This window comes from Populus euphratica, unplaced genomic scaffold, assembly GCF_000495115.2.
Source record: "Populus euphratica unplaced genomic scaffold, PopEup_1.0 scaffold51.1, whole genome shotgun sequence".
In the NCBI taxonomy this organism is placed as follows: domain Eukaryota; kingdom Viridiplantae; phylum Streptophyta; class Magnoliopsida; order Malpighiales; family Salicaceae; genus Populus; species Populus euphratica.
In genome coordinates, this window is record NW_011499932.1 from 465,031 (window position 1) to 486,777 (window position 21,747).

Consider the following 21,747-nt stretch of genomic DNA (forward strand, 5'->3'; position numbering starts at 1 on the left):
CTAGAGTTGATAATTACCCTATTAATATCTATCTCGAAAATAAAATAATCAGACTGGGGTAATTTTTAAGCCTATTACCCTCCGAGCAAGTTCCCTCAATAATCATAAATCGAGTAGCATTCTCTTCTTATGTTTATCCAGCAACATTTTCGAAACACCTGTTCGACCTATTTAAGATTACCTTCCTAGAATGCCATGCCAGACATAAATAATATCCGAACCGAAAACTTAGAGCTTGAAGGTGTTGTTTGTTTTTATAGTTTAATTATGTTTTTTAAATTTTTTTATTAGGTGTTTTTTAATTGTTATATGTGTTAATGTTAAAAATAAAAAAATATTATTTTTATATATTTTTAAATAAAAAATATTTTTAAAAACAATTTTTATCATAATTTTAAACACACTCAAAAACAAAAACATTATATTGATATATAATTTTTAGAATTGATAATTTAGTTTTAACACATTGACTATAAATATGAATTGAACTAAATAGGGTAGGGTTTTTTTATTTAAAAAAAGCTAGCTTACTTGATGAATGAGGAATAAAGTATGAATATTATTATGCTCGATTTAAAATCTTTTATATATATATATATATATATATATATATATTCTTGACTGGCTAGCCTTACATCCTTTTTAAATAATAAAATTAGTCTTGATCGGGCTGCTCGTTTCAATAAATATGTTTTTTAAAAATTAAACTTTTGTTTTTATTTTTGTAGAGATACAATGGTATTTTAACTGTTAAATTAATACTTTATTGGTATCTGTAAATATATATTTATACTCTTTATATATTATTTGTTGCATAATAAATAATAATAATAAGATAATAAATATATGTTTAGATAGTCAGAACCCGAAAAATTCGAATACAGAGAAGCCTAGCCTTTAATGCCGTTGTCCCCGTAATGATTTCCAAGTATAAAAACTCTCGGGAGGAGGTCGTTCCATCACCGAACACTTGAAACATTTTTCGGCCATGGCCTGCATTAAGAAATGAGATGAAAAGTCATCAAACTGACAAAGAAACAGAAGAAAGACGAAGAAACCCTCAAAAAGGTTTCAACTTGGCGCTCCTTCGTCCCTCCAATATCCAAATCCAAAACACACAACCAAATCTCTCTCCCGCACCATCCAGAGAGAGATAATCAAATCACATATCAAAACAAGAAACGACTGTTCTTTTGTAGAGGTCTATAATACTAAGAAGCTTTTTTTTTTTTTCTTACAGAGAATAGTTTTGCAGCCATGGCAGTCACTTCAAGTCCTGCTGATTTGAATGGAAAAGAAGTTGTAGAGAAGAGTCAGGCAAAGTGTCCGGGAGTTCGTGTTGTTGGAGGGAGGATCTATGATTCTCAAAACGGGAAGACCTGCCATCAAGTAATGAGTAATTCTTTTGATAGAATTTTAGATGATAAGTGGACCCTTTGTTTTTCGTTTTTTTCCCTTCCTGTTTGGTTGGTGAGAACATGCAAGAAAATGAAAGAAACCTAAATTTCAAGTTTCAGTTCTTTTTTTATCCGGGCTGATTGAAAGAGAACCCATGAATTTACTCTTCATGATCTCTTTGTTGATAGAACTTTAGGTAATAAGTAAACCCGTTTCGTGGGGTTCTCTTTGGTTGACGAGAAGATGCATGAAAATGAAAGAAACCTAAGTTTTAGTTTTAGCGATTAACCTTTTTTTTTTGTGGTTGATTTGAAGAGAACCCGTGAGTTTACCTAGTATGATTTTTTTGTTGATTCAATTTTATATGACAAGTAAACCCTATTTGTGTTTTTCTGTTTGGTTGATGAGAACGTGCTGGAAAACGAAGGAAAACCTAAACTTCTAGTCTCATTTTTTTGTTTTTGTCTTATTTAACAATGTCCTATCATTACTCTTGTGATCTATTTATCTCTTAGTAGTACACATGCAAAATTATGCTCCTTTTTGCTCTATTTGTACTTGTGATTATGATGCTGGTTGATGATAAGTTAAAAAGGAAAGTGGAATCTGGGATCTTTGTTTTATGATGTTAAGAGCATTTGTTCTGTCTAGTAGCATTAATTTTGTTTTTCCATATGAAAGTGAATCAAGAATTTGATTTAGTATTGTAATTATTTTTAAATTGTTGGTGGCAGTAGAATTGATGCGTTCAGTGGTCTTTTTTCTATATTTGTTCTCATTTTAATTGATATTTTTCTTCTTTCGGTCCTTGTTTGTTTGTAATCTTCAAAGTGCCGACAAAAAACAATGGATTTCATTGCCGCATGTACTACTCAGAAAGGAAATAAACTATGCACTCTCAAGTTCTGCCACAAATGCCTATTGAACAGGTTAGTTTGTGACGTAAGTCTCGAATAACAAACTTTATCAAACAATTCAGGAGGTTTTTGCATGTGAGTGTTTGCTCAATACATGTTGCTTTGTGATGTTTTAGATACGGAGAGAAAGCAGAAGAGGTAGCTTTGTTGGATGACTGGCAGTGTCCCAAGTGTAGGGGCATTTGCAACTGTAGCTTCTGCATGTAAGTACATTATGTTTGAAGTCTAGTGATGATATTATTGAATATGACCAGTCTTCTCAGTGGATCTAATAGAATAATGTGTTTCCAGGAAGAGACGAGGTCACAAGCCCACTGGCATACTTGTTCGCACAGCCAAGGAAAATGGGTTCTCCTCTGTCTCAGAACTGCTGCAGGTTAAAGGTTCTGAAAATTTGAACCACTACAAGGATGTAAAAGACAACAATGTTTCACTGAAGAGTAGTGCATTGTCAGAGGAGGTTTGGAAGTGTTTAGTTATAATGTTCTTGCATTATGATTGTTAGGCTGTTTCATTCATGGGATTTTTGACTTGCCACGTGTATACGTCAATTGATGCTTTGACAGGAGTCTACAGTTACTTTGCCACGGAAATCAGGGAATGAAGATTCTTTTGAAGAAGACATTGATATGAATTTGCATTCTCAGAATTTAACACCCATCTCTTTTGGGAAGAAATCTAATAAAACAAAAAGGAAAGGACCAGAGGAAGTTAGTGATGGCAACATGGATGCTGAAACTAGGTTAAAGGAGAGTGGTCAGAAGAAATCAAAAAAGGAAGGGACTAAGGAAGTTAGTAATGGCGGTAGGAATGGTGAAGCTGGTTCAAAGGCTAGAATTACTGCAGAGGTTTCTGAAAACAAAGCGAAGACCAATGACAAGGATAAATGTGATGTTGTCAAGGACAAGAATGAAGATGCTTTTGTGGAGAAAAAGAGGTCTAAGACACAGGCTCAAGAGTTTTCCAACAATGAAGTTTTACTCGGTACAAATTATTATGGTGGTATAGTTTGTGGTGTTAGAAATGACAGAATTCGAACCGAGACCAAGAAGGATGGAGACTCATGCAAAGTTAACAAGTTTCCTTCAGAATTTCAAACCAAATCAAAGACAGCCAATGAGAGGCGGCTTACCACAGAAATTCAGAACAAAGAAATTGATGCGGACATTAAGTTACCTCAGGGAACCTGCTTAATGGCTGTAGCAGGTTTTGAGTTGCCTCCTGAAGATGTCGGTAATGCATTGCAATTCTTGGAGTTTTGTGCTAGTTTTGGTAAGGTATGAATAAATGGGTATATTACTATTTAACCAAATGAAGCATCGTGAATTTACTTGCTTATGATTGCAAATGGTACTTTAAAGATGGTTGGACTTATATTTAAGCATGGCTCGACAGTGAACTTCTGTTTAAGTATGGCCTATAGTGTAACTTCCTTTTCAGCATGGTCTTAGTGAACTTCTATAAAGTGATATAGCTTGAGGTGAATTCTTGTGTTGTAGATTTAGAAACCATAAAATTCCATATACCTTTCATTTATTGTCAAACTATTATTTCTTGGTTTTGTTTTAGTATCATTGACAAATTTTATAAAGTTTAATTACATAAAGGGCTGGTGTTTCTGTATTGTGTTTCCATTTTCCCTGCTCAATTATTCAGGACTCTTTTGACTATCCTTTTTTGTTTCCCGCTTAATTAGGTTCTTGGTCTGAAGAAAGGGCAAGCTGATACTATACTTGGAGAAATTGTAAATGGTCATAGAGAGCGTCGGTCACAATCCTATCACCTAGCCCAGATTCATGTTCAGTTACTATCAGTGATACAAAAGGATATAGGAGAAGAGTATGTAATCTCATACTTTGTCAAATTCTTCTTAACCACTTTAGCTTCGTGTAGAGACAGAATAATGATAATTTTGTGATGTTTTGTTCAGATCTCCCACCCTAACTGCAACAAATGACAACTCATGGTTTAAAGCTCTCAGTAAATGTGTCTCGAAATGCCTTTTCATAGCGAAAGAAATTCTCTCTGGCAGTTTTGACCTGGACAATGAAGGATATGATAACTTAAAGAGCTCTGAAAAGCTTAAACTCTTGAATTTTCTATGTGATGAAGCTCTTAATACCAGGTAAGTGACAAAAAGAATGTGGAAATGGTTTGGTTCTTACAATTATCAATCTGTCTTACAATTATCAATCTGTGTTGAGAAAACTTTTTAATATTTTATTTTGATTGTTTATAAATATATTTTCTAGAGAGTTGAGGAGTTGGATTGATGATGAAAACTCCAAATTTCTTGAAAGAAAGAAGGGAGCTAAGGAAAAAGTTTATGCAGCAAAGGAAAAGGTTTATACTCATTGTAAATGGTGATGTTGGGCTTTTCAGTGGTGTTGATGAATCCAAGATTTATTTGCAAATTAATTATTTTCCCATATTTGTTTGGTACAGGAAAAAAACTTGAAAAGGAAGATGCAAGATGAGGTGGCCAAAGCTATTATTGAGAAAAACGGTGCTCCCAATTCTGTTTCTAATCATAAAGAACTAGTCTCACAAATAAAAAGTGAAGCCGCACAAGCTCATGCAGAAATGCTTGAGGCCATGGGCATGGCACAAAAGAGTAAGTTCATCTTTACCTTTGAAGTTAATGTAATTACATAAAAAAAGTTTGCTTTGTTTTTTTAGATAATGTTAGATATTGTGGGCTTAAATGATTTGGTATTCTTTGGGTTTGTGGCACTATACTAAATTGTTGTTACTTTGGCCATGGAGATTCGGTGCCAGAATCAAGATCAGACAAGGGATGATGGTGTCGCTTTCCATTTATTCGCTTAACTATTTTTTTGTCAAAGACTATTACTATTAGATAAGAACTATATGACAAGACTAGTCAAAGAGAATGCCTTTAAATTTTGAGAAGAAAGACATTAACAGGAAACTGAAGAATCCGTGATCAATTTTTTTTTCTTCGAAACTTATGTTGCATGCTTGCTGCTAGGATTGGTTATGTTTGTCTTGTGTAGAAATATGTTGTTCTTTTTTGATATTACATGCATTTTAATGTATAATATGTGAACATACATGTTTAAACTTTACCTGCAATGATCAGAGAGACTATCCAACGCTGTCAGAACAGACCCTGTCCTTCTGGATGTTGATGGCCGTGCTTTCTGGAAACTAAATGGTCATGATTGTCAGTCAGCTATTTTGCTTCAAGGTTAGGATGCTTGGCTTGTTTTCATTTCAGTAGACGATGAAATAAACATGTTGCATATCATTATTTATTTTTCTTGTACAGATATGGGTGCATGGAATTCTGTTGCACCCAGTGAAAAATGGGTAGCATATGCTGATGAACAGAAAATGGACATTGAAAAATACATCTCTTTCTCGAGGTAGTTACATTGATTAATATATCTTTTGCACCATGAAGTTTTCTGTACAATTTTTTTTTAACCTTCTTAGCCCTCATGTTTTTCCATTATAGAAGGAGAACTTGTCGAGGATGGGAAAACTTATAACCAGTGGGAAAGTTGCTAATCACTTACCTTTACAAATTTGATTTTGGTTTAAGGCGGGTACATTATGCTCCCAAGCATGTAACTTAAATCACTCAAGCATTCTGGGATGATTGATATTAAAATTACTTGAAAGAAAGGCAATTTATGAAGGGGGAGACGTGCTAATGTCATATGAATTTTCATCTCTAACATGTAATTGTAAGGACTTTATTTATGATGTTGTAATAAGAAAAAATAAAAAAATGCTGGCCCCTTTTGATTTAAAATTAAACTAAACGAGATTCCATTTGGTTCTGTTCATGTGACAGAATTGAAATGCACAATAACTTCTTGTTAGGATGCATGTTTGAGCTATTGGCACAATGGTGCCTTCTCATTTGTGTTTTTCTTTAGGGATCTGATGCTATTGTATATATGGGTTTATACATTAGTATTTCTTAGAAGTATTCGGTGCAGAAAAAAGTCAACTATGTTCTTGAAGGGCATTGCTGTCGCCTATAACTGATATACTCGTTCTCTTTATCACATATTTTCTTTCCTTTCCTTTTTGGCTGACATGCTTAACCATGTTAAGCTCTTTCGTTTTCAGGGCAAAAATGTGTAGGGTTCAACAAAAAGCTATTGAAACCCCTTCAATTGAAATTGATACTGGAACCTCTTCAATTGATATTTGATGAAACAAAGTCGGAATGATTTTCTGATGTCCATCGTCTGACAAAAAAAAAATTGAGGTAAGAAGAGAGTCAACGACAGAAGTTATGGAAAAACTGCATTGAGTTACTCAAAATCGTTTACTACGTGTTAGATTAGACTATTATTATTTTTTTACCCTTGTTTGCTTGCATGCAATGATATGCAAAGCCAAGGCAACCTGTCCCCTCCAGCTTTCCTACTGCATTGCATCTTTAGGTATGAATTTTGATTGGATCTCAGGGTTTTTGGGATGAAATCATGTAATGTTGACCAAGTATAGATCACTACCTCTATTAAATAAATGCAGTGGCTTCATGATGTGCATATGTTTATGTTGTTTTAAGCTATAAAATCTGCATATCCAAGTGCTCCATGATTGCACCAATGCCTTCCGCTGGTCGGAGCAGCCTGCATGGTAAATGCTTGCTCTTAGTTTAAACTCGTTTTGAGAAAACTTGTTTGTAACGGCCAATTACTATATTTTGTCTTTTGAATTTTTGGAAACAGATCAAGTGGAAAATACAGAGGTTCGGTTGCTTCATGGTCAATAGCACCTGAAGTTATTGACAACTTCTATTTAACATTTGTTGCTTGCTCGAGATAAAGATGAAAGATCATTCTTTTAGAGGAAAAACTGCTGCTGTATGCGATCCTCCTTGCAAAGGTTATTTCCTTATGTACACTATTGTTAGGGGCAAGCTTTACAAATACTAGGCTTGCTGCTTCCTTGATTTCTTGCTTGGGAACTGCAATTGTAGTAGCTGGATACATTGTAATAAAAAGGAATTCCTCAAATATATTTATTTGATTTGCTTTCTTGTACAGATTTTAAATCATTAAATATCATACCAGCACTTCAATTTATTGTGCAAAACATATTTCTATATTTTTAGTTTTCTCGTGTGATCCTTCAAATCGTGAAATATTTAAAATACTAAAACCTTGAGGTTTTCTCATCTATATCATCACAACTCAGAAACTGAATATGAATAAAAATTAAAAGAATGTAGATTATGGATATGGATGTTTTTTTCAAGAGCTACATAAATTATTAAGCTGACAAAATTTATATTGATTGCCAATATTTTTCTTCTTTAAATTCATCCGAAAACTTTAATTAAATAATATATTTCAACAAGTAATCAAAGTAAGATGAATTAACAATCACCTAAATCATAATTAAGTATTATTATGCTAGACAATGGCACGTAGTAAGTTCATCACACGAATAAAATCATAAGCACAACATGAGTTTTCTATGTAAAAAAAAGAAGAAGAAAGTATAACATGAATTTTATTGTCTTCGTTCAATACACAAGATGAATACTTAGATATCACGGGACCAATTTTCTTGTCTTCTCTTCATTTAAGCAAGTTTGTCTTATGAACAATTAGAGGATACTAAAATAATTAATTCAATCTATCTCTTTCTCTTATCTTAAATTCTCTTTCGATAATTTCTTTCAACAATAAATAAATTGATGAGGTTTACATTTCAGTATATATATTTGGTTTAAGAAATGGTATTGGGTGGATGGTGAAAACAACATTTTTATATGAAATTTTATCAGCAATATATTTAAATCGAAAATGATGAGGTTCATATTAAAACCAAGATGCACGAGATATCAACCAAAAAAAGAGAAAAATTTGAACACTTGTATGAATTAAATTAATATATTGCCACCCGCTGCGCAATTTTTTATCTCTAAGAAAACATAAGAGGACCAAGACAACCAAATTAATTTTTATAGAATAAAGGATGTTTAACTCCGGCATTTGCTCCTTAATTACAAAGTGATCTTTTTAGAAGGGATGGAAAACTCGAATGATACAGCATAATCATCTATAAGAGGAAATAAATGATGAGTTCACAAACTGCAAAGCCAATATTGAAATATGCACTTTGCCTGTGTTAATCCTAAAAGAATGTTGCTAATCTCTGCACCTAACAAGAATTATCCAACGAATGCTACACGGGTCTTGATGAAGACGGATATGACATGCGAGATACAGTGTCATATCTCACTCAATGCGCCATTAAACAAACGTTAAAGAGCAAGTTTGATCAGTATATATGAAATGGAAGCCTACCTCTCTGATCAAGCCAGGGAACAAACCTTGTCTGCAAATGATAGGTGAGATGTTTGCGGTTAGTACAAGTTGAAAGACAATCAGTAAACTAGTAGATGAAAGTTAGCTTGTAAGTTTATGGAACAGTTAAAGTCAAATTCACTCATGGGGGAGGGGCAAGGAAGAGTGAGCTTAAAAAGAGCCCAACACTTTAAAGAATCTATCATGTGTGGCAGAAAAGAAGTATCACTTGATAATTACAAGTGTTTCTTTTTTTCTCTTTTCTATACATACTTTTCTACTATCAAGTCTAGAGACTACAGTTCAACACAGAAAAGAAAGGATGAACTCTAAAAAGAGAAGAGAAAAAAGAAAAAAAAAGCTTGAGAAAAATAAGCGCACTTCTATCAAAAGCCATCTCAGAAAATGCTTACCTTGTTTAATGCTACTGCAGCAAAGACAGTTGTCGTCTATATAGGTTGCTTGGACACCCATCATCCAAGATCCCACTGATGTATCGTCATGAGCATAACTCTTAAGAGATGCACTGCATATAACAAGGACCCAGAATTAGTCTGGAACTGATGCAAAGGGTGATGGAATCTGCATTAACTTGAGTAAAATTCTGCACAGGTGACTAACACAATGATGAACTACCCGACCAACAGAACTTGTAATAAGAACTAAGCAGCTTCCTTTCCATTACGTCTATCTGAAATCTGGTTCTTATGTATCACTACTATGTAAACATATTCCTCGTCAACTTCAGAAAAGCATGCTGGGTAACTTACTTCCATCCAGTTCCATCCAGTTCATTTAAAGCTCAAAGACCTTGGTACAATGAGGAGATGGCGGGTTTCCAATTCCTCAGCTTCGCACATATATCTGCTAATTTAGTCGAAGTATCTAATCTAGTATTGACCCAGAGTTCTTATCATCAACCAAACTACATTGAGTCAACACTTCCAAACTAACCTAAACTTATCCTCGCATCAAAAATTTAAAAGATGAATTCACACTTCAACTTTTCCTATTATAGCATGGTTCTTTTCACTAACTATAAGGTCACACTTGTTTCATAGGTTGGGCTGTTCACTTCCAAATTCAATGACTAGGATTTCTGTTGAAACCAGCTTTGAATTTTAGGAAACATGACAATTTAACAGCAAAAAATACATCTACCAAATCATTTAGTGTCCCAAGACAACTGGACAGAAAGGACATGCAGAAGGGACAAGAAAGTGTTTGGTTAAAGGGCAGAGATAAAGACATAAAATAAATTCATATATGGGACAGTTTTGGGGTGAGTTTTATGCCTTTCAAATCAAGAGTGTCCCCTCTATTTCCACTATCTCTGTCTCTTTTATCTTGAGAGTAACCAAACGCTACTTAGAAGAACCTCCAAAAGCACCAATAATTGACATGGAAGGATGACCATGCTTTAACATTCAAATTCCAAGATGTCAAGGATTTATGATAAATTCTAGCAAACCTTGCTCTAGAAATCAGCATAAAAGCATATGAAATATGCATTACATTTTTTTCAGACTTTTCTTAAAAACTACAGCATAACAGCATAGACCTCTCTTATCCTAGCTCAAAAGCTTTCTTGTAAGGTAGATGTCAGCATACCAGTTCCTGAATTGCATGCTATCCTCAAGTACTGTCCACAGAAGTTTGTACATCCAACTCTATAATTAATTTATAAATTTTTCCTCTTTAAAAAAAACTCAGCTACTGGAATTTCCTTTCCTCAGTATCTTAAAATCCCCATAATTGATAATTCACACATACACAAACTTGTACACAGACTCATGAAAACAAATGCTCAAGAGGACATTATAGATCTTAACATACTCAAAAGATCAATGAAGCTCAACAACACAAGATTGAAAGGAAATGATCTTTTTAGGAAACATCTGGTAGGTGCATTTTGCTGGCTAATGAAAACATAATATAGAAATCTGATTCAATGTAAGGCAAGAACCATTCATCATGATGAACTATTAGTTTAGCAATTCCAATGATTAGGCAAGTAATGGGTGTCATTGTTCAGATGTTGACAAGATTGACCTAAAAATAACTTCCATGTTATGCAAAAACTACTTAATATTTGCCACATGAATTTGCAGCATAGAGAAATAAAAATTTACATTACCTTTTCACCTTGACAAACTTCAAGTAAGCCTAGATACTTCTTCAGAACAAGACTGTTATCTAATATCAAGCTGTGGTTCCCGCATCTGCAACGAAACCTTTCTCTCTCATTTCACCAATAAGTTGCACTGCCCTTGATTCATCCTTGTGCTGGAGAAATCCTCGGATGATAACATTATAAGAAAATTCATTCGGAGGGCAGCCATCCTCTTCCATATTTCGAAAAGCTTCCAATGCTTCATCTAACAATCCTTCTTTACAAAGTCCATTTATTATTGTAGTGTATATCTGAACATTAGGCTGCAACCCTTGGACAAAGAGTTCTGAAAATAGTTTCCTTGCTTCTTTAAGATTCCCGGATTTGCATATGGCATCAATCAGGATGTTATACATCACCATATTAGGCTTCAAATAAGTACTTTGCATTGCTCGAAATAGTCTAAATGCCTTAGCAAGGTACCCTTGTTTGCAAAAGCCATCAAGCAATATTGCGTAAGTACATAAATCTGGGAGGTTGCCATTAGTGAGCATATTCTTGAACAGATTGTGTGCTTCCCTAAGTCTGCCTAATTGGCACAAGCCATCAATAAGAGTGTTGTAACTAACAATGTCCGGAGTTAAGCCTTGATGAATCATTTCATTAAAAAGCTGCTTGGCTTCACCTATCCTTTTGGCCTTACAATATCCATTAATTAAGATGTTATAACTAAAAACATCAGGTTTACAACCCTTGGTTATCATGACATCAAAAAGCTTTCTAGCTTCAACAACTTCAGCCTGCAAGGAATATCCATTCATCAACGAACTGTAAGTAACAACATTAGGCTCCACACCCATTTCAGTCATTGTTTTTAGCACACCTTGAGCCTCAAAAACATTGCCTTCTTTACAAAATATATTAATCAACAGGCTGAAGGTGACAATATTTGGCATGATATTCAAACTCATCATTTCATTTAGCACTGCTGAAACCTCCCTCCATCGGCTGAAATTGCATAAGCCTTGGATCAAAGAGTTGTAAGTGAAAATATTAGGGGAAATGCCTTTAGCCTTCATATAGGAGAAGATATCTAAAGCCTCATTCACCCGCCTATCTTTGCAAAGACTGTCAATGATCGTAGAGTATGTCACCACATCAGGCTGGCAGCCTGCTTCTCCCATTTTCTTAAACAATCCAGCAGCCGCAGCAGTTTCGCCAATCTTACATAAACCATTGATAATTGTAGTATAGGTGTGGACATCAGGTTGACACCCTCTTGCCACCATGTCGTCAAATAATTCCACGGCTTGGCCAAATTTACCCACTTTACAGAGCCCATTGATTAAGGTGTTAAATGTGACAATAGTGAGTTGAAGACCAAGTTTAATGATTTTGGCCAAGACAGAGAACCCAAGATCAACACGTTGTAACTGGAAGAAGCAATTAATCAACATATGAAGGGTATAAGTATCAGGAGAGAGCCCAGCCAATTCCATTTGCTTGGAAAGATAAATCACAGCATCGTGATAGTGTCCCATTTTGACAATTGCAGACAATAATTTATTGAATTGGATAATACAAGGCCGGGGTTTCCTATGAAGCATGTGATTGAAATAAGCAAGGGCATCATCAATGTTTCTAAAAGAAGAAGCATCATTTTGGTGTTTATCTCTACTGCTAATGCTACTGCTACTGCTAAAAAAAGCAAGGGCATCGTTAATGTATCTAAAAGAAGAAGAAGCATCATCATTTTTGTGTTTTTCTCTACTGTTACTGTTACTGTTACAGCTACTGCTAGAAGAAGAAATGAAGTTGGAGTGGTCGCTAGACAACGGTGATGAAGTGGTTGGAGAAAGAAGAATCATACCCATTATTTTCATATGGCATCGCTGAACTTGGGACCCGATAAAAAAGGCTTCTGAACCTCCAAGTCTCACAGCCGCCGCCGCCACAATCATCGAGCTTCCTCTGTGTTTTTCCTTCTCCTTGTGGTCTGGTTTTTCTTTGGAGAAAAGTTGAACAAAACGACAGAGACACTCTGTAACAAATCTGGAAGATTGAAGAAAGGGATTTGGGGAAGCAGGAGCATCTCTCTCTCTCTCTCTCCCCCTCTCCCCCCCCTCCCTCTCGGAATGCAGAAGAAAATTGTGGGAATGAACGGTTAAGATCATGCTTGTTTGACGTAGACGGCTGGCTTTCCATAGAAAAAGAAATGTTGACACGTGTAAGGAACTTCTAATACGCTGGCGTTTTGAAGAAGAAGAAACAGCAAATCTGCAGTTGGTACAATCCAGTCCAGATTTGCTTTTGAATTTTAAATTGCACCCATTTTCAAATTTGAATCATGTTCTAGTTTATATAAGCCATTGGGCATGTGCTCTGCCGTGGATTACATGTTTTTTCTTTTATTAAAAAAATTATTTTCTTATATAAAAAAATTTAAGAGTAAATTGAAAATTTCATGTATACAATATACTAAGATAAATGAAGAACTATATATGTTAGTAAATGAGAAGAAATAAAAAAATAGATATAAATTAAGATATTTAATTTTTTAATATGGAATATTTACCTAATTGTATTTACTGAATTTTTTTATTAAAATTAATTTTTTATTCAATCAAATGATATTAAAAATAGATGCACATATTAAATTTATTAAATAAAATAAAAGTTAGAAAAATATTATGCAATGCACATATCAAAAATATTATCTAAAAATATTTTTTTATTTTAAAAAATAAATTTATTGTATACAAAAGATTAAGAAAATATATATGAATTATAATAATTTTAAAAAAATTAAATACACAAAACACTATCAAAAAACAATCTCTATTCAAAGAATATTAAATAAGCAAAACAAATCATAGATGAGGAATATTAATTTAAACATAAATTTAAAAATTATTTTAAAAATATATATTGAAAAAATAATTCAATAAAACAAAGCAATATTAGAAAAAATAACATAGTTGGTGTTGTATAATTTATAAAATTTGTGATCTGAACCATGAATTCAATCGAATTTAATATTTTTTTTTAAATTTATATTCAACCTGAAAAAAAAGGGTAAAAGAGCACAAACTCGTAAGCCTATGGCCTAGCATGCCTAGACCACTGAAATAAAGAGCTCAAGAGCATCGACAAACCTTCAAACTGAGCTTATTTTTATTATTTTTTTAAAAAAGTATTTTTTAAATTTTTTTAAAAGGAATGATAACAAGTCATTTAACTCTATTTTTTTGAAAATAATAAAAAAGTGATGTGACAGATAACATATTGTCTACAAGCCTACATTTTTGTTATCATAGTGATGATTAGAAAATTAAGTAGCTAGTCTTTTGGCAAAATAAAAAAAAAAAAAATCTAATTTTCAAGTTATTTCAAAAAAAAAACTTCACTGACACCTTTAAAATATTCTCAAATCAAGTAGCTAGTCTTTTGGCAAAATAAAAATAAAAAAAAATAATCTAATTTTCAAGTTATTTAAAAAAAAAAACTTCATTGACACATTTAAAATATTCACAAACCATTTCATCAACTCCAAATACCTAAAAAAATAATCCAAAAATCTGAAATCAAACAGGTTTAGTTTTGAATTTCTTGGCTTTGTATCTAGTTTTTTTATGTAATATTAAGACTTTAAACAATTACCATGAAATAAAAGATAAATTTTTCTCTCATCGCTGGAATTTGACAACCACTCTCTCTCTCCTTTATCTAATCAGGAAAAATATCATAAATAAACTATTAGGTCAAATTTTAATTTTTAAAATTTAAAGGGACCTAAATTGTATATATTGTATTCTTTTAAAAAATTAGAAATCTAAGTGTATTTTTCAATAAATATCCAACACACCAACCATGTTTGGTGTCTTATTTATTTTGGTATCTCTTCTTTTAATTTCACCATTAACTAAGAATTCAGATGTAATTAACTTTTAACAAGAATTAAATCATATAAAATAAATTACCAAAATAAATTATTAAAAAATACACAATATTTTCACAGTATTATTTTATGAGTGTGTAAACAATGTGCGGTAAGCACCCCATGCCTCTTATATTTTTACTTAATATAGAAGTTTTCTTAGGAATAAATGCATGTTAAGTGTCATTAAGCTATTAGTTTAGCAATTGGAGGCCTCTGCTACCTCAAATATGCCCATAAATATTTGTTCTTCTTTTCAATCAAGTCTATGCTAGTTCAAGTTATTTCTTTCAACAAGAATTTCAGTTTGGATTCCTTTCAATTACACTCTTTTCAGCATAAACTACTAAATTACAAATCCAATTTATTACACTATAACTTCACAAAACACCATTACAAAAGAGACAATTGTTATAATTCTCTAATTTATTTTAGGATAAGTAATGGGTTTATGGCATCTTTCAACTTTGAAACTGTCCTCAAATCAGTCTCTCCTTCTTTTGGGTCTCCTTCTCGCAATCCAAACTCTCATTTTTGAAACTTTATATTATTCATGGACGGAGTTACTTGTAAGAGTAGTAGAAAGCAAAATACGAAATGATTAAGTTGATAGCATTTTATCTACTTTGCTAGTACAGATTGTAGATCATTAAATATCATATCAGCGCTTCAAGTTGATAATGTGATTAGAACTTATATTGTTGAAATCGTGCATCCATCTTTATATCTCCTAAAATTCCCATATATATAGATATATATACACTAAAAATTTCCATTTTGAAATAAATTTTGTTACATATTATTATATTATATTGGTGAAATTCATTCTACATAAACAAAATATTAAAGTCAGAAATAGTATATCAGAACTTTAATTTTATAACTATAATCACTCTCCCTAAAGAAAATAAAATTAAAAAGCATCATCCATACATGCCCATTTCATCATGTTTTGAAATACAAAGAGGACCAAGACAACCAGATTAGTTTTTTTTTTCCACAAATCTCCTTAAACATTTCATAATTTCAATATCTTTCATTCAAATATGGATAATTGATTTTAATTAATTTAATTTTCACAATCAAATCTGAAAACTAAAAAAATATAAAAGCAAAAATCATAATGAAAAATGTAAGCAAGAAAGAGTGATCAAGAAAAAACATTTTGTTTACCCGATCTCAACCATCTGTCTCTTTCATCCCCAGCCAGCAACCAAACACTACTTCACAAAACTCAACAAACAAACGATGCCTCTAATTTAACGTTAGGTCAGACCTCTTTGGATCTGCAACTAGGCAAAACATCCTTGATCACAAAAATGGTTAAACACTTGGAATTTAACCCTAGAGCCCGCTTCAGACTTCTAAGCAAAGCCTGCGTCTGTATTGAATAAAGCATGTTTAACTCCACCATTTGCTCGTTAATTACAAAGAGATCTTTTTAGAAGTGATGGAAAACTCGAATGATACAGCATAATCATCTATAAGAGGAAATAAATGATGAGTTCACAAACTGCAAAGCCAATATTGAAATATGCACTTTGCCTGTGTTAATCCTAAAAGAATGTGGCTAATCTTGGCACCTAAAAAGAATTATCCAACGAATGCTCCATGGGTCTTGATGAACACAGGGATGACATGCAAGATACGGTGTCATATCTCACTCAATGTGCCATTAAACAAACCTTGTAAAGCAAGTTTGATCTCTATATATGAAATGGGAGCCTATCTCTCTGATCAAGCCAGGGAACAAACCTTGTCTGCAAATGAACGGCGAGACATTTGTGGTTAGTACAAGTTGAAAGACAATCAGTAAACTAGTAGATGAAAGGTAGCTTGTAAGGATTATAGAACAGTTCAATTCAAATTCACTCATGGGGGAGGGGTGAGGAAGAGTGAAATGAAAAAGAGCCCAGCACTTTAAAGAATCTATCATGTGTGGCAGAAAAGAAGTATCACTTGATAATTACAAGTGTTTTTTTTCTCTTTTTGATACATGCTTTTCTACTATAAAGTCTAGAGACTACAGTTCAACACAGAAAAGAAAAAATGAGCTCTAAAAAGAGAGAGAAGAAGGAAAAAAAGAAAAGCTTGAGAAAAATAAGTGCACTTCTATCAAAATACATCATAGAAAATGCTTACCTTGTTTAATGCTACCGCAGCAAAGACGGTTGTCATCTATATAGGTTGCTTGGACACCCATCATCCAAGATCCCACTGATGTATCGTCATGAGCGTAACTCTTAAGAGATGCACTGCATATAATAAGGAGCCAGAATTAGTTTGCAACTCATGCAAAGGGTGATGGAATCTGCATTAAGTTGAGTAAAATTCTGCACAGGTGACTGACACAATGATGAACTTCTCAACCAACAGAACTTGTAATAAGAACCGAGCAGCTTACTTTCCATTAAGCCTATCTGAAATCTGGTTTTATGTATCACTACTATGTAAACATATTCCTCATCAACTTCAGAAAAGTATGCTGGGTAACTTCCGTCCAATTCACATAAAGCTCAAAGACCATGGTACGATGAGGATATAGAGGGTTTCTAATTCCTCAGCTTTGCACGTGTATCTGCTAATGTAGTCAAAGTATTTAATCTAGTATTGACCCTAGAATTCTTATCATCAACCAAGCTACATTTGAGTCACAACTCCCAAACAAACCCAAACTTATGCTCACTACCAAAATTTAAAACATGAATTAACACTAAAACTTTCCCTGTTATAGCATTTATAACTAACCTGTTTATGTCAATATACCGAGCCAAATTTTTGGAGAGAATAAGAAGGGAACCAGATGCATGTCGGAAGTACCTGAAATGAAAAGAGGTTAATGTTTAACCATTTTCTGGCCATTCATGCAGTATTTAAAACCATAAATCGATGTTGCAGATATTAACAAAAATTATCAGTAACACGTGCACAGCTAAAATATTCTTGTGTTGTCATTCACAAGTTCAGCCACTTACGATTTTTCATCTCCAAATTTCCACCATTCAGGCTCATACCATGGCTTACCCCTGAAAATCAATAAAAGGTTAGATCCCCAAATAAATTCCAATAACCTTAAAATTGAAATGTTTCAGGGCTGAAAAAAAATCAGAGAACCTCAAGTTAAAAAAAAAACAAAAAACTTTTACAGGACCAAAAAGTAAGAATGAACAAATTGAAGACCTTGCCCAAATGAGCGCATGAATGAAACTCATACATTCATCATAATTGTTGGATCGGTATGTAATTATAGATGCAATGGAAAAATGAAACAATGGAGATGTGAATATTTCATGCTTTCCACACATAAGCTTGCACTCTTGGTGGAATATGATATATTAAATTAACTTTGCATTAATTCTACCAAGTCGATCAGAATGACAGTGCTGACAAATGAGGGGTGATAAGTTCAGAAAATAATGCCATGTAACATGAATTTGATTATTCCAAATGTATGGGGAAGGAAAGTCCAAAATTTTCATTAAAGATTCAATGAATCTATAAAGAAGCAGTAATGCATATTTAAATGTCTGCACAGTATCACACATGCTAAACTTGGTCGGCTACTACAATTAGGTTAGAATAAAATACGATAAATCACATACTCTTCAGTTACAACTTCTCCAGACTTCATACAGCCAATGTAAGCACTATCTTGACTGCGACGGTGTTCAAGAAGTTCAATTAGCCCCTCTACACAAGAAAACAGAGCAAACAATGAAAAATCAGGTCTAATGAATAAATTTTGAATTTCTTGGTGTAAGTTTTAAACAACCAGATATGACATTGAAGCTATACCAAGATCAAGGTTGATATTGTCATCAACTTTTACATAAAATTCCGCATCCCATGTTTGCACAGCAGTGCTAAAGAAGGACTTCACTTTCTTGGGCAATTCTTCTTGAGCCTCCTCATGACCTTCCTGAAACAAAATTAATGATAAGTGCACTGACACTCCTTCCCTTACAATCCAAGAAATCAGACACCATTCAAATACATTCGACTTAAGAAATCAAGAGACCTTTTTGCATCAAGAGTTATGCATGCTGAATATCATTTTTATAATAGTCTAAAGAATATCTAGTGATTATGAACAGGTCAATGTTTAACTTTCATCCAGAACATCTAACAAGAAAAGGATAAAACTTCAAAAGGTCAGCGCCAAGATTCAGAAACCATTACTAATGAAAATACATCATACTAGAAAATGTACATGCGGATGTTTAAAAAGATAAATTATGAAGCATGAATTTGCATCACCTACAAGAATCAAGAAATCCTTTGTTGAACGATTTTCACCGTCGATATTTCGATCTAAGCTATCCCCTCGATTAGCACTGCCAGTTTAAAGTTATCATAAAATCCAAGGCATAAGTAGCTACCTCAACCATAATACTAGTAATGAAAAAGGAATCAAACCAAGCAAATTGATTAATAGAAAAAATAATAAAGGATATTCAAATACTACAATAAAGATTAAAGTGCGAGGGAAAACCTGCGACCAATCACAAAACGTATCACTACTCCTCTTTCCTCAAGTTTTTTTAAGGCATCTCCTACAAAAGAAACAACAATGCTGGTCATTTATTATTCAAGAATTAAAGGATATATGACTATCATTCACATTGTGAAACCAACAATAGATTCATAAGTAAAAACACTTAGCTTGTAAAGGAAATACTTCAAAAAAGAAAAAACACTAATCACATGACCCTAAATTAATTAAGTAACCTTAATATGATAAATATAGTAAAGTAAATTCCAGAGAGAGCTCCTGCGTCATTAAGTCAGAAAGGATAATAGAGATCTGTGATAACAACTATGTACTGGACAGGGAAAGAAAGAAATGAGAAGAAACAACAACACTTAAGTCTCACAAACTTCAATAAAATAGAATGGCAACAAAGATTTCCAAGGAAAAAAAACACAGGAAATCCTTAGACATAAAAGAAAACGTCAAGTAAATCTTTCAAAGTCAAAACTACACCAGAAAAATAAATTCATATAATGCCAGAATTTGCTGTTTATTGGATGAACATCAATGCAATCAAATGAAAACCAACACAGTGTATGAAATCTATTAAAATCTGCAACCTTAACAACTATTCAAAAGAGAATACACTTCAAAGCCATCACAATATCTAATCAATTACCAACTAACCTCTAGGCATCCAAGACCCTCTAAACACCTTCCGCTTCAAGTGACTACCAAATCCAGTATAAATACCAATAACTGCAAGAAACTTTTTACCGGATGAAGACCCATTTTCTGACAACCGGTTTTTTAAATACCCTTGACTCTTAGCCAAAGTCAATTCCATTTCTGCCTCCACTATCCTCCTCTCTAAATCCCTACAAATTAAACAATCAACCATCAATAACACCAATTGACATGACAACATAAAACATATTCAATTTTGAAAAATATTAAATAAAAAAATAAAGAAGAAAAACACACTTGCATCCTAGTACGACCAGCTTATCTTCAACTGTAAGAAATTTTGGTCTCTGCAAACAAATATGTGAAAAAAGTGAAAGATTAATAAAAAAAATTGATTTTTCTAATAAATATAAAATAAAAAAGGACCAGTATGAACCTGAGCTGTATTTCGCTTTAGAAGATTAGAAAGTAATGTCCTGTTCTCTGCATCTTGCCATAAACTAAATCACAGCCAAACAAAGCAAAACAAAAACAAATTAAATATAATTAATCCATAATTCTTAATTTATATTATTCTAATTGCATCAAATTACGATTATACAACAAAAATTACCACGATCTCGATAAACTGTAGCTAAAACATTTCGCAATTACAAATTACATCCATTTTCATTTTTCCAAACACGTCCTAGTGAATGTTTATTTCCAATAATTTCCAAATTTCCAAATTAGCTTAATTAATAAAAAAATTCATGATCAAACAAAAAAAACACAAAAAAAATTAAATTCACGATTTGAATTTTAAAACTAGTATAATTAATTGCAATTAACTCCAAAAAACTCAGTAATTATAGCTGGCTCATCACAGATTACATCAATTTTTTTGTGATTTTCGATGAATCTGATATCGCAGAATAACAAAATGAAATGATGGAAACGAACCGTCCAGCAACGTAGAGCCAAGCGAAACAAGAGAAGAAGGCTAGAACAAGAGATGGTTTAGAGGTCTGTAACGGCTTCGATCTCCATCTTCGCTCTGATTTGGCCGACACTGGTATACTGCTCTCCATTTCCAAGGTGAGAGGGATACCGTATATTTGTACGTATGAGTATAGGAGTGGATCGTATATTAGCAAGTAGAAGATGAAATGTGCGATTTGATGAAGAAATTGGAGAGAAATTTGGACGATGGTGCTGTTGGGATTTAAAAATAAAACCGTGGAGGAAGAGAGTTTAAAATAGGTAATGAAGTAACAGCCTAACAAACTTTTAATTACACATAAGCCCCTATTGGCATCAATGTTTAATAAAAACACACCTATAGTCTTAAGTCGATTAATTGCATCCCCATGGATGACTTGGTCAATGAAACAACATGTATCCTGACGTATGACTTCAACTCAATTTTTCGTTATTTTTGACTTTTAAGACATGGGGAAAATTGATATTTTTTTCGTGTTTCAATTAAAAAAATTGATTAAAAATTTGAAATAGTAAAAGTATAAATAAATAACTAATTTTTTCACCAATATTTATTTATTTAAAGACAAAAATCCACTCTAAAATTATTTTAGATACAAATTTATTTTATATCTGTCTTCTTTTAACCCAAATATACTTATGTCATTTCTTACTTGAAATATTAACCAAACATTTAAAAATTAAAATTAATATATATTAAATAGATTATCCATCCGAGTCTTGAATAATCTAGACTTTATGACCAGTGATCCTGCATGGTCCTTTGTTAAAGGACGTAACTGATTTTTATGGCTAGAGATGTTAGAATCTTGCGTGGTCCTTAGTTAAAGAACGGTAAAAGTCAACGTGGGTCTTTTTAATCGATTCAGACCTTAATTCAACTCATCTCCACCATATTGGAGATGTGAAAATGGTGCAGAGGATTATCTAATTGAATGTCT

The 21,747-nt window shown here is 32.9% G+C and overlaps 2 protein-coding genes across 11 annotated transcripts; one reads left to right on the forward strand and one right to left on the reverse strand.

Moving 5' to 3' along the window:
* Positions 1–871: 871 nt before the first annotated feature.
* Positions 872–11,336, forward strand: LOC105136126 (Zinc-finger domain of monoamine-oxidase A repressor R1 protein). 7 transcript variants are annotated; one of them, XM_011041338.1, is made up of 14 exons: positions 873–1,068; positions 1,241–1,389; positions 2,230–2,327; positions 2,432–2,518; positions 2,607–2,775; positions 2,882–3,592; positions 4,012–4,154; positions 4,246–4,440; positions 4,568–4,658; positions 4,761–4,929; positions 5,419–5,526; positions 5,608–5,704; positions 5,797–5,860; positions 5,995–6,101. In XM_011041338.1, exons 1-13 carry the CDS (start codon positions 1,011–1,013, stop codon positions 5,828–5,830), a joined length of 2,109 nt encoding a protein of 702 aa, XP_011039640.1. In that variant the 5' UTR covers positions 873–1,010; the 3' UTR covers positions 5,831–5,860; positions 5,995–6,101. The 7 variants fall into 7 exon arrangements, 6 of the variants coding, with proteins under 6 accessions (XP_011039637.1, XP_011039640.1, XP_011039642.1 ...); XR_844301.1 differs by lacking the exons at positions 5,797–5,860; positions 5,995–6,101 and adding exons at positions 6,420–6,561; positions 7,031–7,347 and having other exon boundaries at positions 874–1,068; XM_011041335.1 differs by lacking the exons at positions 5,797–5,860; positions 5,995–6,101 and adding an exon at positions 7,031–7,347 and having other exon boundaries at positions 872–1,068; positions 2,885–3,592.
* On the reverse strand, positions 8,248–21,068 carry LOC105136125 (probable beta-1,3-galactosyltransferase 10). 4 transcript variants are annotated; one of them, XR_844300.1, is made up of 13 exons: positions 20,768–21,066; positions 20,262–20,325; positions 20,123–20,172; positions 19,826–20,016; positions 19,160–19,220; positions 18,929–19,001; positions 18,463–18,586; positions 18,270–18,357; positions 17,643–17,693; positions 17,416–17,487; positions 16,810–16,922; positions 16,067–16,427; positions 8,248–8,287 (listed from the first exon to the last, which is right to left on the reverse strand). XR_844300.1 is itself a non-coding variant. In XM_011041332.1 (12 exons), the coding sequence occupies exons 1-12, from the start codon at positions 20,893–20,895 to the stop codon at positions 8,626–8,628; spliced, it is 1,038 nt and encodes a 345-aa protein (XP_011039634.1). In that variant the 5' UTR covers positions 20,896–21,066; the 3' UTR covers positions 8,340–8,625. The 4 variants fall into 4 exon arrangements, 3 of the variants coding, with proteins under 3 accessions (XP_011039634.1, XP_011039635.1, XP_011039633.1); XM_011041332.1 differs by lacking the exons at positions 8,248–8,287; positions 16,067–16,427; positions 16,810–16,922 and adding exons at positions 8,340–8,648; positions 9,031–9,143; XM_011041333.1 differs by lacking the exon at positions 8,248–8,287 and having other exon boundaries at positions 15,955–16,427; positions 18,463–18,582; positions 18,925–19,001; positions 20,768–21,068.
* Between the last annotated feature and the right edge of the window lie 679 nt (positions 21,069–21,747).

Excerpts from the sequence above, each read along its gene's own strand:
- LOC105136126 (XM_011041334.1), top strand. The coding sequence starts at position 1,011 with ATGAAAAGTCATCAAACTGACAAAGAAACAGAAGAAAGACGAAGAAAC. Across the intron at positions 2,776-2,881 it reads GTAGTGCATTGTCAGAGGAG|GAGTCTACAGTTACTTTGCC; the intron begins GTTTGGAAGTGT and ends ATGCTTTGACAG. Across the intron at positions 4,930-5,418 it reads CATGGGCATGGCACAAAAGA|AGAGACTATCCAACGCTGTC; the intron begins GTAAGTTCATCT and ends TGCAATGATCAG.
- LOC105136125 (XM_011041332.1), bottom strand. The coding sequence starts at position 20,895 with ATGGAGAGCAGTATACCAGTGTCGGCCAAATCAGAGCGAAGATGGAGA. Across the intron at positions 20,173-20,261 it reads TAAAGCGAAATACAGCTCAG|AGACCAAAATTTCTTACAGT; the intron begins GTTCATACTGGT and ends ATTTGTTTGCAG. Across the intron at positions 18,587-18,928 it reads CAAAGGATTTCTTGATTCTT|GAAGGTCATGAGGAGGCTCA; the intron begins GTAGGTGATGCA and ends ATTTTGTTTCAG.